At 37.8% G+C, this 12,607-nt stretch overlaps 1 protein-coding gene across 1 annotated transcript in view; it reads right to left on the bottom strand.

Moving 5' to 3' along the window:
* Window positions 1-12,607, bottom strand: part of LOC150076546 (serine/threonine-protein kinase unc-51-like) — a 462,846-nt gene that overhangs the window by 216,140 nt on the left and 234,099 nt on the right. The window contains exon 14 of the mRNA XM_090387194.1: window positions 2,958-3,012. Within this exon, the coding sequence (XP_090243320.1) occupies window positions 2,958-3,012 (55 nt within the window). The remainder of the gene's footprint in view (window positions 1-2,957; window positions 3,013-12,607) is intronic.

Below are 12,607 nucleotides of genomic sequence, written 5' to 3' on the forward strand. Positions count from 1 at the left end.
AAACACATCTTTAGGCACCAAAATATACAGAAAAAACACACATACAGGTAAATTCTTACATTACCACTCACACCACCCTCTATACATCAAAAAAGCAGTTATATACAACCAGATATACAACGCTGTAAAATATAGCCACACACAAACAGACCTATCTATAGAATTACAATACCTCACCAAAAAATTCATCGACAGAAAATACCCACCACAACTAATAAAAGAATCCATCACCAAAGTTCATAATAACACTAATAACCCAAACATAATTATTAACCACGTGAACAAGAATAAGACACAAAAAACCCCTTATCGCGCTCCCATATCATCAACAATACGCTAGAAGACTTCAACAGATTTTTAAAAATACAGATATAAAATTAATATTCACATCATATAACAAATTAAGTTCCAAATTCAATTCATACAAGACAACACACGAGTACGAGACACAAGATTACAACAACATTATATATTTGATCAGATGCCAATCAGATTGCCAAGCATGTTACATAGGTAGTACAACAGCAAAATTCGGGACATCAAAAATCGCGAACACGCGTGCATACTACCACTTTAATAGCTTCAAAACTAACTCAGCAAGTACAGAACTAACACAACACGTCCAATCTCAAAATCACAACCCACTCATCGATTCAGCCATCACAGTAATTAAATTAAATTCTAACTACAAAATCCTTGAAAACGAAGCCCTCGTTATTGAATGGTTTAAGCGCCATACATCACTCAACGTGTTAAACAAAAAGATTCCCGCCAATTTCTCCCCCATTTGGAATTTAGCACGTATCAAGTTTCCACGTGCACTGAAATGCATTTCGGGAACCCAACCCGTATATAAGACAAGCGCGCTCTCTTCCCCCCCCCCTCCACTATAGCTAACTGAAGACGAGGAAACTCGAAAGTCGCTCGTGCGCGATTATTAGCTTATATATTTCCCTTTTTTTCTTTCTCTTAATTTAATTTTATTAGGCAACCATGGAAGGTGCACTTTCCTTTCTTAAAAATTTTTCTACAGCCCATAACTTAATTTTAAAACCCATAATCCCTGTAAAGTATTAGAATCCTATAACCACTATATATGTGATAAAACCCTCCACCAGCTAAGCGGATTACTATGAGGTGAGTGCTGAAAATTAAGCTAAGCTATACGTACGATCTAGTTATTACATTACAGCACATAAGGACTCCTTAAAATATCAAGAATTAATGTTTTCATAATTACAGATAATTTGTTTATTAGAAAAACCTTTGAGCATAAAGGCAAGTGAGGCTCCTGGATTTGATTGCACCAGGAGCGGGAGTGCAGTAGCACACGCTCTTTGAGTAGATCGGGGTTCAAGCCCCTGACTGCTGAATACAGTCGATCTGCCAATCCACACTGGACCAACGTGGCAGATTATGGTCCATTTCCCTCAGCATGAATTGTTGAGGAGGCTTCCATCCTGCAGTGGGTTGATAATGGCTACACTTTACCTTTTTCTTACCCTTTAGCTTTGAGGGAAAGTGCAAGGGAGTGTTAAACAACTGGGGTTAATTATGAGGGCATCTTTGGACTCAGGGGATATTCCTTTGGGTCGGAGAAGTGCCAATATCACCAATATATAACAGCAGTTCTAGGAGTGAAGTTTGGTAACTACGTACCGGTTACTTTTCCTAACACCGAGGTCATCAGACCTCAGTGTTAGGAAAAATCTTAGAGGCAATGATAACAGTGCAATCCAGGGACATTTAGATAGATATGGCATTCTGAAGGGCACACAACATGGGCTTGTTAAGGGTAAATCATGCTTAACTAACTTAGTAAGCTATTAAGCTATTTTGACACAGTTCGTCTCGAGCTCGATTTAGGTAACAATTACAACATAATTTATTTGTATTTTAACAAAACATTTGACTCAGTCCCTCATGTGACATTGCTTTATAAGCTTGAACAGGTTGGGATTACTGGTAAGATTCTAAGATGAATTCATGGGTGACTAGACATCTCTAACATGTTCCCAGACTTCTTGCAGTTTCCCCCCCCCCAAATACAGGCAATTATGGCAATTTACCCTGCCATTAACGTGAAACATTGCTTCACCACTAAACACATTGTCAAGATATAAGATAATGGGTCCAACTTTTCATTAAACTTGACAAAAGCATATCTTGCATGGTAGTCCTCTTTCAGCAACATTCAATGCATTTGAATCTTGTAAGGTCACTTGTGCAATTTCACTCTAAGAATTTTGTGCAATATTACTTTAGGATCATTGAGTTTCAGAGATGCCCATCTCAGTGATTTTTGTGGGCTTTGCTGAAAAGCTTTCTCTACAAATGCCATGGTCTTCTTGTTTAATCCAGGCCTTCCAGTTTGTAGGTTGGTATAAATTTAAGCAGTTTCTTTAAATTCTTCATCCAATTTGATACTGAATTTCTATGTTGTGCTTCCTTTGTGCACTGCATTGTAAATTTTGCTCTAACTGCTTGTTAAGACTTATTTTTTGAGGCAAAAACTAGAATAAATTGTCTTTCCAATGCATTTTACAGGATGTTTTCATCTCATATAGAATATAGTAATTTGTTTTTTGTTTTAGTTAGTTAGTTGTTGTTGCATCGGCTTCTGTGGCCATAATGCACCTCCAAAGGTTTTTGCAGTACTCTGATCCAAGCCCAAGGCGGGATACAAACCCATGACCTTTGGGTTGCCAGGCAGGCACTTTACACACCCGGCTAGCCCGGTCTGCCAGAATATAGTAAAAACATGGAAACAATTTTATTTATTCAAGACAGAGATTTATTCACTGGCAAAAAACATGTTATTGAAAGTGTATAAGGACTGTGTGTCACTTGGTAACAAGGTATGGAACTTAACTTTCTAGATCACTGGTAGTTAAGTTAAAAAGAAAATTTTGTATTTCTAACTTATAATTATATGTGATGCTAGCCTTCGAACTTACCCACTGACATCAGCTGGTTGCCTTTTTAGAGATTCTCTATGTTTTTTCTGATCACCTATGGTATTGGAATCCACAGTTATAATAATTAAAATTAATAAAATAAAGATATAAAAATTGTAATATAATAATATTTGAAAAAATGTAACACCTATAAAATTACAAATTTAATGAAAACTTACAAAAGGTTCACTAAAAATCATATGGAGAAATTTCAGATTTTGAAAAACAGTAGAACTAAGCATGCAGCTATATGTTTTAAAATTTGAAAGAAAATGAAAATAAAATTCTTTTCAATGATTTCCATTTTCTCCTAAAAATTAAATGGCACATACCACATTTGCTTCTGATATATTTGAGAGAGTACATGCAATGTGCTATAATTTTCACAATGTTGACAAACAACAACGTTCCAAAATCCTCAACATTCCAAAAATTCATAAATAGTGTCTGAAAAGTAAACACCTGGAATTCAGAGCTAAAAGCTTTTGGGCTGAGCTGTAAATCAAAACAAACCTCAGCCCAAAAGTAAGTGATTGCTTTTAGCTCTGAATTCCAGGTGTTTACTTTGCAATCAAGTACAGTTGTAACGTTACTATATAACACGTGTTGCTGACAAAAGTTCAATCAATCAACCTGTCACAGAATTGAGCAGTTATTAATTTCACGTGCCTTTACTTTTACAGACTTGTTTATTGACCACTTAAAAACAGCAACCCATATACATTATGGCACATCACTTGGGTGTTTCTGGAACACTTATATGCATAAAGGAAGTGAATAAGCTAAACTTACCAAGTTGCTAGTCAAGCCAAATACGGGAAATCCCCGACTTAGGTAAGGATTACGTTCCACGGAACGCTATGTAAGATAGATTTTATGTAAGTCGGGGAATTTCTCCCATGCTTGTGCAGCACTTGCAACTGTGCTCGCTGAATTGATTGAATCAAAAACGAAATGTTCGACGAACATGTAAATAGAATAATTTATTGTATTTATTCAATTTTTTATCTCATGCGCAGGAAAAATTACAAAAGTGTGCAATATTTTAAAAATTTCAAAATTATAAAATTACAAAAAAAGAGGAGACAGAGAGGAGAAGTTTTACGTCAGTAAGTCTTACCTCTCAAGCATCATTGCCAGAATCGACGTCTTCAGCTAATAAGTACGCTACTGTGGAGGTTGAGGGCTATGGAGATTTAGAAGGGGTCGGCTGATCAACCTTACGAAAGACTAATGGATGACTGGATAGGGACTTTTTTCTTTTCACCGTAGATTTATTTGTAGCAAGCAAGCATATCATTCACCCTCTGTTAACTTTTAAGAATCATTCGCTGTCAGGATCCATCTTTCAAACCTTGCCACTGCCATCTCTCTGGCAATGAAGCGTCTTGGCTGCTCATTTGGTTCATCATAATCTTCGTCAGCATTTTCTTCTTTCACTATTGCTGCCTGCAAGTCAATATATTATTCGTTAGATAATCCCTTCTCTTTGTTCTCTATTAACTCCTCCATGCCTTTGGCATCAACCTCCAACTGAAGTAGCTCTGCAACCTTTACAATCTTATCTGTAACCTCTTCATATGATTCATCTTTTTCAAATCCATCCTCTGTAGCCTTTTACGTACCGTGGGCATATTTTCTTCCACAAGTCATTTAAACAACTTTTAGTAATTTCCGCCCAGGCCTTATTAATGTTTAAGATAGAGTAGTAAATATTATAAGATTTCCAAAATCTCAACTTTAAAATTTTTCTCATTGTCTGCTGCAGACAAGGCCTGAACAAATGTTGTGCATAAATACTATGCTTTTAAATTCGAAATAACACCCTGATCCATAGGTTGGATGAGTGAAGTCGTCTTTTGCGGTAGATATATAACTCTCGCGTTCGAATTGAAATCATCTAGATGTGTAGGATATTCAAGAACATCATCTAATAGAAGTAAAATCTTGAAAGGAATATAGTTGTCTTTACAATATTTTTCAACCTCGGGAACGATGCAGCATTTAAATCAATCCTCGAAGAGAGATATTGTTATCCATGCTGTCTGGTTTGATCGGAAGTGCACAGGTAGGGTGGCTTTATTGATGCCCTTAAATGCATGAGGATTTCCAGAATGGTGCACAAGCAGTGGTTTTAATTTATAATCTCCCACTGCATTAGCCCCAAACAAGAGTGCGGCCCTATCTTTTGACGCCTTGAAACCTGGCACTGTATTTTCCTCTTTGGCAATGTCTGTTCGATCCGGCATTTTTTTCCAATACAGAGCAATCTCATTAACGTTAAAAATTTGCTGCATTGAATAGCAGCCTCCATCAATAATTTTTTCCAACACATCACAAAATTTCTCTGCAGCTGCAGAATCGGCACTGGCAACTTCACCACATACTTTAAGGTTGTGGAAACCAGTGCGATGCTTGAACTTGTTAAATCACCTGTTGCTTGTCATGAACTTGGGTTGGGGTTCGCCATACTTATCCTTAATATCTTTATAAATACTTCTTGCTTTTGCTTGAATGTTCATTAGAATCAGGGGCACTTGCTTCTGAATCTGCTTTTCCATCCATATTATTAACAGCTGTTCCATCTTCGATATAGCACCTGAACCACTGTAGATCTTAAATGTGTTGAAACATTAATATGTTCTTTTATACGTGCACCTTCCTTTAAAATAGTATTCGCTGTTCAAGCAGCGAGACTTAAATTCCCTTGCAAGAGATGACATACTTTGTTCTGCTTCATGCTTAATCATTTTCGTCTTCATTTCTAAATCAATTTTGTTTCGTTTTCTGGTGCTACCACCAATTGCACTTTTCGTTGGTCACTTTCCCTTCATCATTGTAATACATAAATAGGAATGAAGAGAAAGTTCTGAAAATTTGTTTTTTATTTGATTGAAGATCTCAGTGAAGGGGAACACATTTCATCCCATAATAGCATAAAAACCCCACACAGTTATCGGTTGTATTCCAAATACAATAAGATCGAGTTTACTACCCATTTATAATTAGATGCACTAAAACAGAAAAGCCCAATAAATCGGAAAGTGCAAATTGGTTTTATTGTTTTTTGGTTGTGACCTCCAGAAAAATATCACAAAGGCATTCAAAATTGATTCTTAAAATGGAAACATATGAAGACGATGAAAGGATAGTGCAATTTCCATTATAGATATAACCTTTTGGAGAGATAAATAGCTTAGTAACATAGCAAAATTTTCAAATTCCAAGGACTTGGAATGAATTAAAAAAAAAAAAACTGTTATTGGGTTCACATGATATTTTCACGATACCTCCATTTATTCCTATGGGATGCAGAATATGTTTCTACGAATTTTTTAAGTTTGCACCGGCCGGCAAATATGGAAAGATTGTGCAAGGCTCGTGGGGTGGAATTTTTCCCAGCATGATCTCTGCTTGTTAACAGGAGAGACTGTTTCTAGAGGGATGGGATACACTTAAATAGAAAGGGTGCAAGAATATTTGCTGATGCTATCAAGGCAGTGTTGGGGGGGGGGGGCAGCAAAATGCTAGCTTGGGAGGAATTCACAGACTAATAGATTAACAGTAGCTACAGGCTGAAGATTCTTGCACTGCTTCTATTGGAATGAGCAGCGGCCTGCAAAGTGAGATATTGGGGATTTCAAGGGCTGCTGGGACTCGTCATGGAACAAGTAAAATACATGGGTTGTGCAAGGGTAACTAAGAGTAATATTAGAGACATGGTGCCACAGGTGTATAAGCAGTGCAGAATTGTAATTTGGGGAGTTCAGTGTACAGAAAGAATAGACAACACAGGAAGGGAAGAGGAGTTATGCTGTGAGTTAAGCAACACAAAATCTAAGGAAGTGAATAAAACTGACACTGGTGGACAATGCAATGTTCAGTCAGTGTGGTGTGACGTAAGCACTGAGAATGGGAAAATGAGAGTAGGTGTGTGTTATAGGCCTAATGAAACTGATGAGTATGAGCAATTGTGCAGAGAAATGGAGTGAGTCAGTAAATCAGATTATGTTATAATGGGGGATTTTAACTTCCCAGATATTGACTGGAACTTGTGGGTTGGTCACTCGCACACTAGCAAAACTTTTGTGAATTTATTGGATGACTGTTTTCTTCAGCAACATGTCTGAGAGGCAACCAGAGGGAGAAATACTCTTGATCTGATTATCAGCAGTGATTCTTCATGAATTAAGAATCTGCAGATAAAGGAACCACTAGGTGGCAGTGATCAGTGTACTGATGTGGGATTTACTCAAAGATGTAACTACCAACAGCAGAAAGGGGAAAGGTTTATGCTTTTGTAAAGGTGACAATAGTGGTCTCAGAGAGTTTTTAAATTCTATACAGTGGAAACAACTGATGATGTTACCAACAGTGAATTCTAAATGGGAGGCCTTCAGGGAATTAATCTTGGAGGGTACTAGGCTTTTCATACCAACTAAGAAATACTGTTCAAGGTTTAGGCTTAAATGGATATCAGATGAATTAATATGGCTCATGGCAGAAAAGAAAAACACATGAGATGCATAAAATTATCAGGCTACACAGCAGCCTACAGCAAATATAAGCTAGTCTGTAATCAGGTCACAAAGAAGATTAAGCAAGCAAAGGCAGATTACAAGAAATCATTGCCAAAGGATACAAAGAAAAACAGCAAAGAGTTCTTTACTTATGTAAACTTCAGAAGGAAACGGATGAATCAGATTGGTCCATCTGATCCTAGATGGTTTGACTATTGATGATCATGCTCAGATAGCTGATTAACTGAATGAGTATTTTGTATCTACATTCACAAATGAGGAGTTAGTCAAGGAAGGGAACGCGAAGTTTATCAAACTCTAACAGGGAGCCACATGATTTTGTAATAACTGAGAGCAAAATGGAGGAGAAATTGTTCAAGTTAAACATAAGCAAGGCACCTGGGGTGGACAGGATCTATCCAGTTATATTCTTCCATAATTATGGAAGAATATAACTGGATTCCTTAGACTCTGGGGAGGTTCCCATGGACTGGAGCTGTGCAAATGTGTCCCCAATTCACAAAGGGTGATCAAAGTGTGATACGAGTAATTACAGACCTGCTAGTTTGACTTCTGTTCCAGGAAAAATAATGGAATCACTGGTTAAGAAAGCGATGCAGGATCATCTAGACAAGATTGCAGTTATACTTCAGACATAGCATGGGTTTGTTAAGGGGAATTCTTGTCTGACAAATTTGATTGGATACTATGATGTCGTGAGAAAAGAATTGGATGCAAAGAATAATTTTGATATCATATACTTGGAATTTAGGAAAGCTTTTGATATTGTGGCACATGGAAGCAGTAGTGTAGGAATGCCTTGTCATTGGGGCAGGTGCCAAGGGTGCTGGTATCAGAAGGGCGCCACTGACAGCTCACATCAGTTCCGTGCCAAGCTATTTCGACACCCGAGGCTAGCTCAGGCGTCAAAATGGCGACAATGTCGAAATAGCTGAAGAATTGGTGTCCCTAAATGATGTCCCATCAGCATGAAAGCAGGAGTGTGAAAATTAATTTTCACCAAATGGCATGTTTTCAGAGGGCGATTCAAGCTTGCACGCATCCTTAAATCTGAGTATAGATCTATTTGCCGTCCAGAACATAACTCTGAAGGGCCTAATTAGGCTACCACTTCAACAGCGCAAGCTGAAATGCATCTTCTTCTTCAGGTTCCATATTCAATTTGAATGTTGTAGAGCAACGTTTTCCAGCCAATTCTGTCTCTTGCTTTGTGAAATACTTCTTGTGTCGTAAGACCCCCCCCCCATTCTTTGATGCTATCAAGTCACTTTTTTCTTCGTCTTCCTTCTGCTCTTTTGCCTTTAATCTTCCATTGCAGGATTAGTCTCTGCAGGTCATATTGTGGGCCTCTTATAATATGCCCAAGGTAGGCAGACTTTCTGTTTGCAATTGTAGTTAGTAGTGTGCTTGTGGTTCTTGCCCTCTTAAGGATCTGCTCATTGGTGACCCAATCTGCCCATGGCATTTTGAGCATTTTTCTGAGTGTCTCCACACCTTGAAGGCTTCCAGTTTCCTGATTTCCACATGATCCAGGTCTCACATCTATATAAGAGAGTGCTCCATGTGTAGCATTTGGCCATTCGATATCTTTTCTGGAAATCCACATTTGTGTCACAGAGGAAGTTCTTACGATTCTTAAATACCTCTTTGGCCATACCAATTCTGCTTCTAATTTCTGTGCCTTGGTCATTATTATTTGTAAAGATCTTCCCTAGATATTTAAAGCTACTCACTTGTTCAATGGGGAGTTGCCATAGCGTATTTTGATTCCAGGCAAGGTGTTTGCTTATGACCATAGTTTTGATCTTTGGCATGAATTGTAAAGCCTACCTGCTCACTGGCTGTTATCGCTTTGTTGAGGAATGTTTGTAGCTTTTCTTCTGAGGTTGCAATGAGGACAGTATCGTTTGCATATCGCAGGTTACTGATTACTGTTAATTAACCATAAGAAATTACTGTTAATGAACCATTAACAGTAATTTCTTCTTTAGAAACTTGTATTAAATCTATAATGGTTTCAGCATAGAGGTCATACAGCATAGGAGACAACACACACATCTTCACCTTTCTGGATTTGTACCCACTCTGTTTTCTCCCTCTACAGCGATTGCCGCTTCTTGCTCAAGGTATAGTAACCGTATAATATCCTTAGTTCCTTGGGATTGACGTTTAGATTGTTCAAGAGTTGGAAGAGGATATCATGTTTCAAGAAATCGAATGCTTTGTTAAAGTCAATGAAGCAGACAAACAGGTTTTGCTGGTGCTCAATTGCTCTTTCTGCCAGTATATTCAGAGCAAATATTGCTTCTCTTGTGCCAACCCCCTTTTTAAAACCCATCTGGTCTTTTCAAATTTGTTCTTGAATCTTGCCTTCAATTCTGTGTAGAATCATCTTCAAGAGGACTCTCATGGAGTGGCTTATGAGGCTTATTGTGCAGTGCTCTACACAATTTGCTCATCTTGCCTTTTTTTTAGTATGGGAATAAAGACAGATCACAGAAATTCAAGGGGTAGTTTCCCTCCATTTAGGATATTAGCATTAGCAAAGGCAAGAAAGAAAGTTTATATAGCATCAGCCAAAAAAAAAAAAAAAAAAAAAACCACTTATTTTACCCATCCACTCGCTCCAAATGTTTGTCAAGTTCTGTCTTGAATCTATTTAAGCTATCAACTTCTACGACAGATGAAAGCACATCAAACTTCCTCACATCTATCCTACAACTGTCTTTCCTCAATTTGAATTTATGCCCTCTCAGGAGATTATTCTGAGCAAGAGGAAGAACCCCATCCGCATTGAGCATGCTCAAACCATTCAAGGCTTTATACACCTTAATCAGATCACCTCACAGGTGTCTAGTCTCCAGACACTGTAATTTGCAAAACTTAAGCCTTTCTAATAAGAACAACCCTTTGTTCCATTCACTAATCTTGTTGCCCTTCTATGTACTCATTCCAACAGTTCTACATTCTTCTTAAAATGAGGCCTCCAGACCTGTATTTCAATACTCAAGGTGTGGCCTGACCATTGGCTTATACAAGGGGATAACCACCTCTTTATCCCTGCTAGAAAAATTCCTGTATACCATTGACAAGACACCATGAGCTACTCTTGCAGACTGTCTGCACTGCTCAGAAAACTTCATATCTGCCTGCACAATTACCCCAGGTCCTTTTCATTCTCTACCATTGTCAGTTGCTCTGGGATTACTGCTTCCCATATGTAGTACTTTACATTTGTCAATGTTAAACTTCATTTGCTCAGCCCATCTGCTCAACTTTTCTAGATCCTGTTGCAGCAGTGTACTGTCATTAACAACCCTGCCAACCTTCATATCGTCTGCAAACTTGGACATTAAGCGTAATATACCATCATCAATATCATTTATAAATACAGAAAACAACAATGGACCCAACACTGAACCCTGAGTGACTCCACTAATAACATTAGTCCACGAAGAGCAGTGATTGATTACCACTCTCTGTCTTCTCCCACTCAACCATACCTTTATCCATAGCAGCAATTTGCCTCCAATGCCACACTGCTCCAATTTGTGCAGCAGTCTTCCATGTGCAACAGTATCAAAGGCTTTTCTAAGATCCAAATATATGATATTAAAGTTATTCTTTGCATCCAGTTCCTTTGTGACTACATCATAGTATCCAATCAAATTAGTCAGACAAGATTTCCCCTTAACAAACTGTGTTCAAACTATAACTGAAATCTTGTATAGATGATCCTGCAATGCTTCTTTAACCATTGCCTCCATTTTTTTTCCCTGGAACAGAAGTTAAACTAACAGGTCTGCAATTACCTGTGTCTCACTTTGATCCTCCTTTGTGGATTGGGGTCACATTTGCACATCTCCAGTCCAACTCCCCTGAGTCCAGGGAAGCTCTCATAATTATGGCTAAGGGTTTGCTTACTTCCTTTGCCACCTCCTTCAATATAACTGGATAGATTCCATCCACCTTAGGTGCCTTTCTTGTGTTTATCTTCAACAATTTCTCCGCCACTTTACTCTCAATTATTACAAGATTATCTAGCTTACTGCCAGAATTGAATACACCTCTGGCATATTATCGAAAATATTGAGGAGCTGTTGTTTTCCTCTCAGTCTGAGGCATTTGAACATTTCGGCTGGGATGTTATCAATGCCAGTTGCTTTGTTATTTTTCATTGATTTAATCGCTTGCTCCAGTTCTTCCAGCAGAAAGTCTTGCTGTTCGCCTTCTGTTTGGGTGTTGTCATTTCCTAGCTGCCTGTTGTCCTCGCAGTATAGTTTTCAGATATTCTTGCCATCTATCCTTTTTCTGTTCCTTTGGGTCCATCCCAAATTTGCATTTACAGCATCTGTCATTATCTTCTTGAACAAAGTCCACTCAGATTCTGGATATCTATCTAGTAAATCACTTGAATAGCAGTTACGCAATTCATGCAATGTGTACGTTCTATGATACAGTACTGAATAAGCTAGAAGTTATAAATAATGTGTATAGTGTTTCTGTGCTTGCTATGTAAATAGGTAATTGTGAATATTGTGATTTATAATTTAAATAAAACAACAAAAAAGCCCAATTAATTTTAGACATGCCATCGTTGTAATCCATTCGATATATGGAAAATTTTCGTCATTCTACGGAAACCATTTTAAATTTAATTACCAAGGGGATTCAAAAAAATTCACTAAACAGAAAAATTTGCTATAAAGAAGATCATTAAACAGAGGTTGGACTGTATTTTATATTATTTATTATGATTTTACCAATTATCGAAAAAAGGAGAGTAGCCACAAATTTGCCAAGGGCGCCTAAAAACCTAGTTACACCTCTGCATAGAAGACTACTGTACAAATAGGAAAGAGTTACTAAGAAAGGCATTAAGGGCAAGTTGGTACAATGGATAAAAGGATGGTGGAGTGGAAAGACAGAGAGTGGTTATCAATGGACATTGCTCTACATGGGCTAATGTTATTAGTGGAGTCCCCCACGGTTTTTTGTTGGGCCCATTGTTGTTTTTGGTATTTATCAATGATATCGATGAGGGTATATCAGGGTTAATGTCTAAGTATGCAGGCGATATGACGGTAGCATACTATCATTGCTGTCATT

Source organism: Mastigoproctus giganteus, chromosome 13 (genome assembly GCF_048544385.1).
Source record: "Mastigoproctus giganteus isolate SK-2022 chromosome 13, ASM4854438v1, whole genome shotgun sequence".
NCBI classification, from domain to species: domain Eukaryota; kingdom Metazoa; phylum Arthropoda; class Arachnida; order Uropygi; family Thelyphonidae; genus Mastigoproctus; species Mastigoproctus giganteus.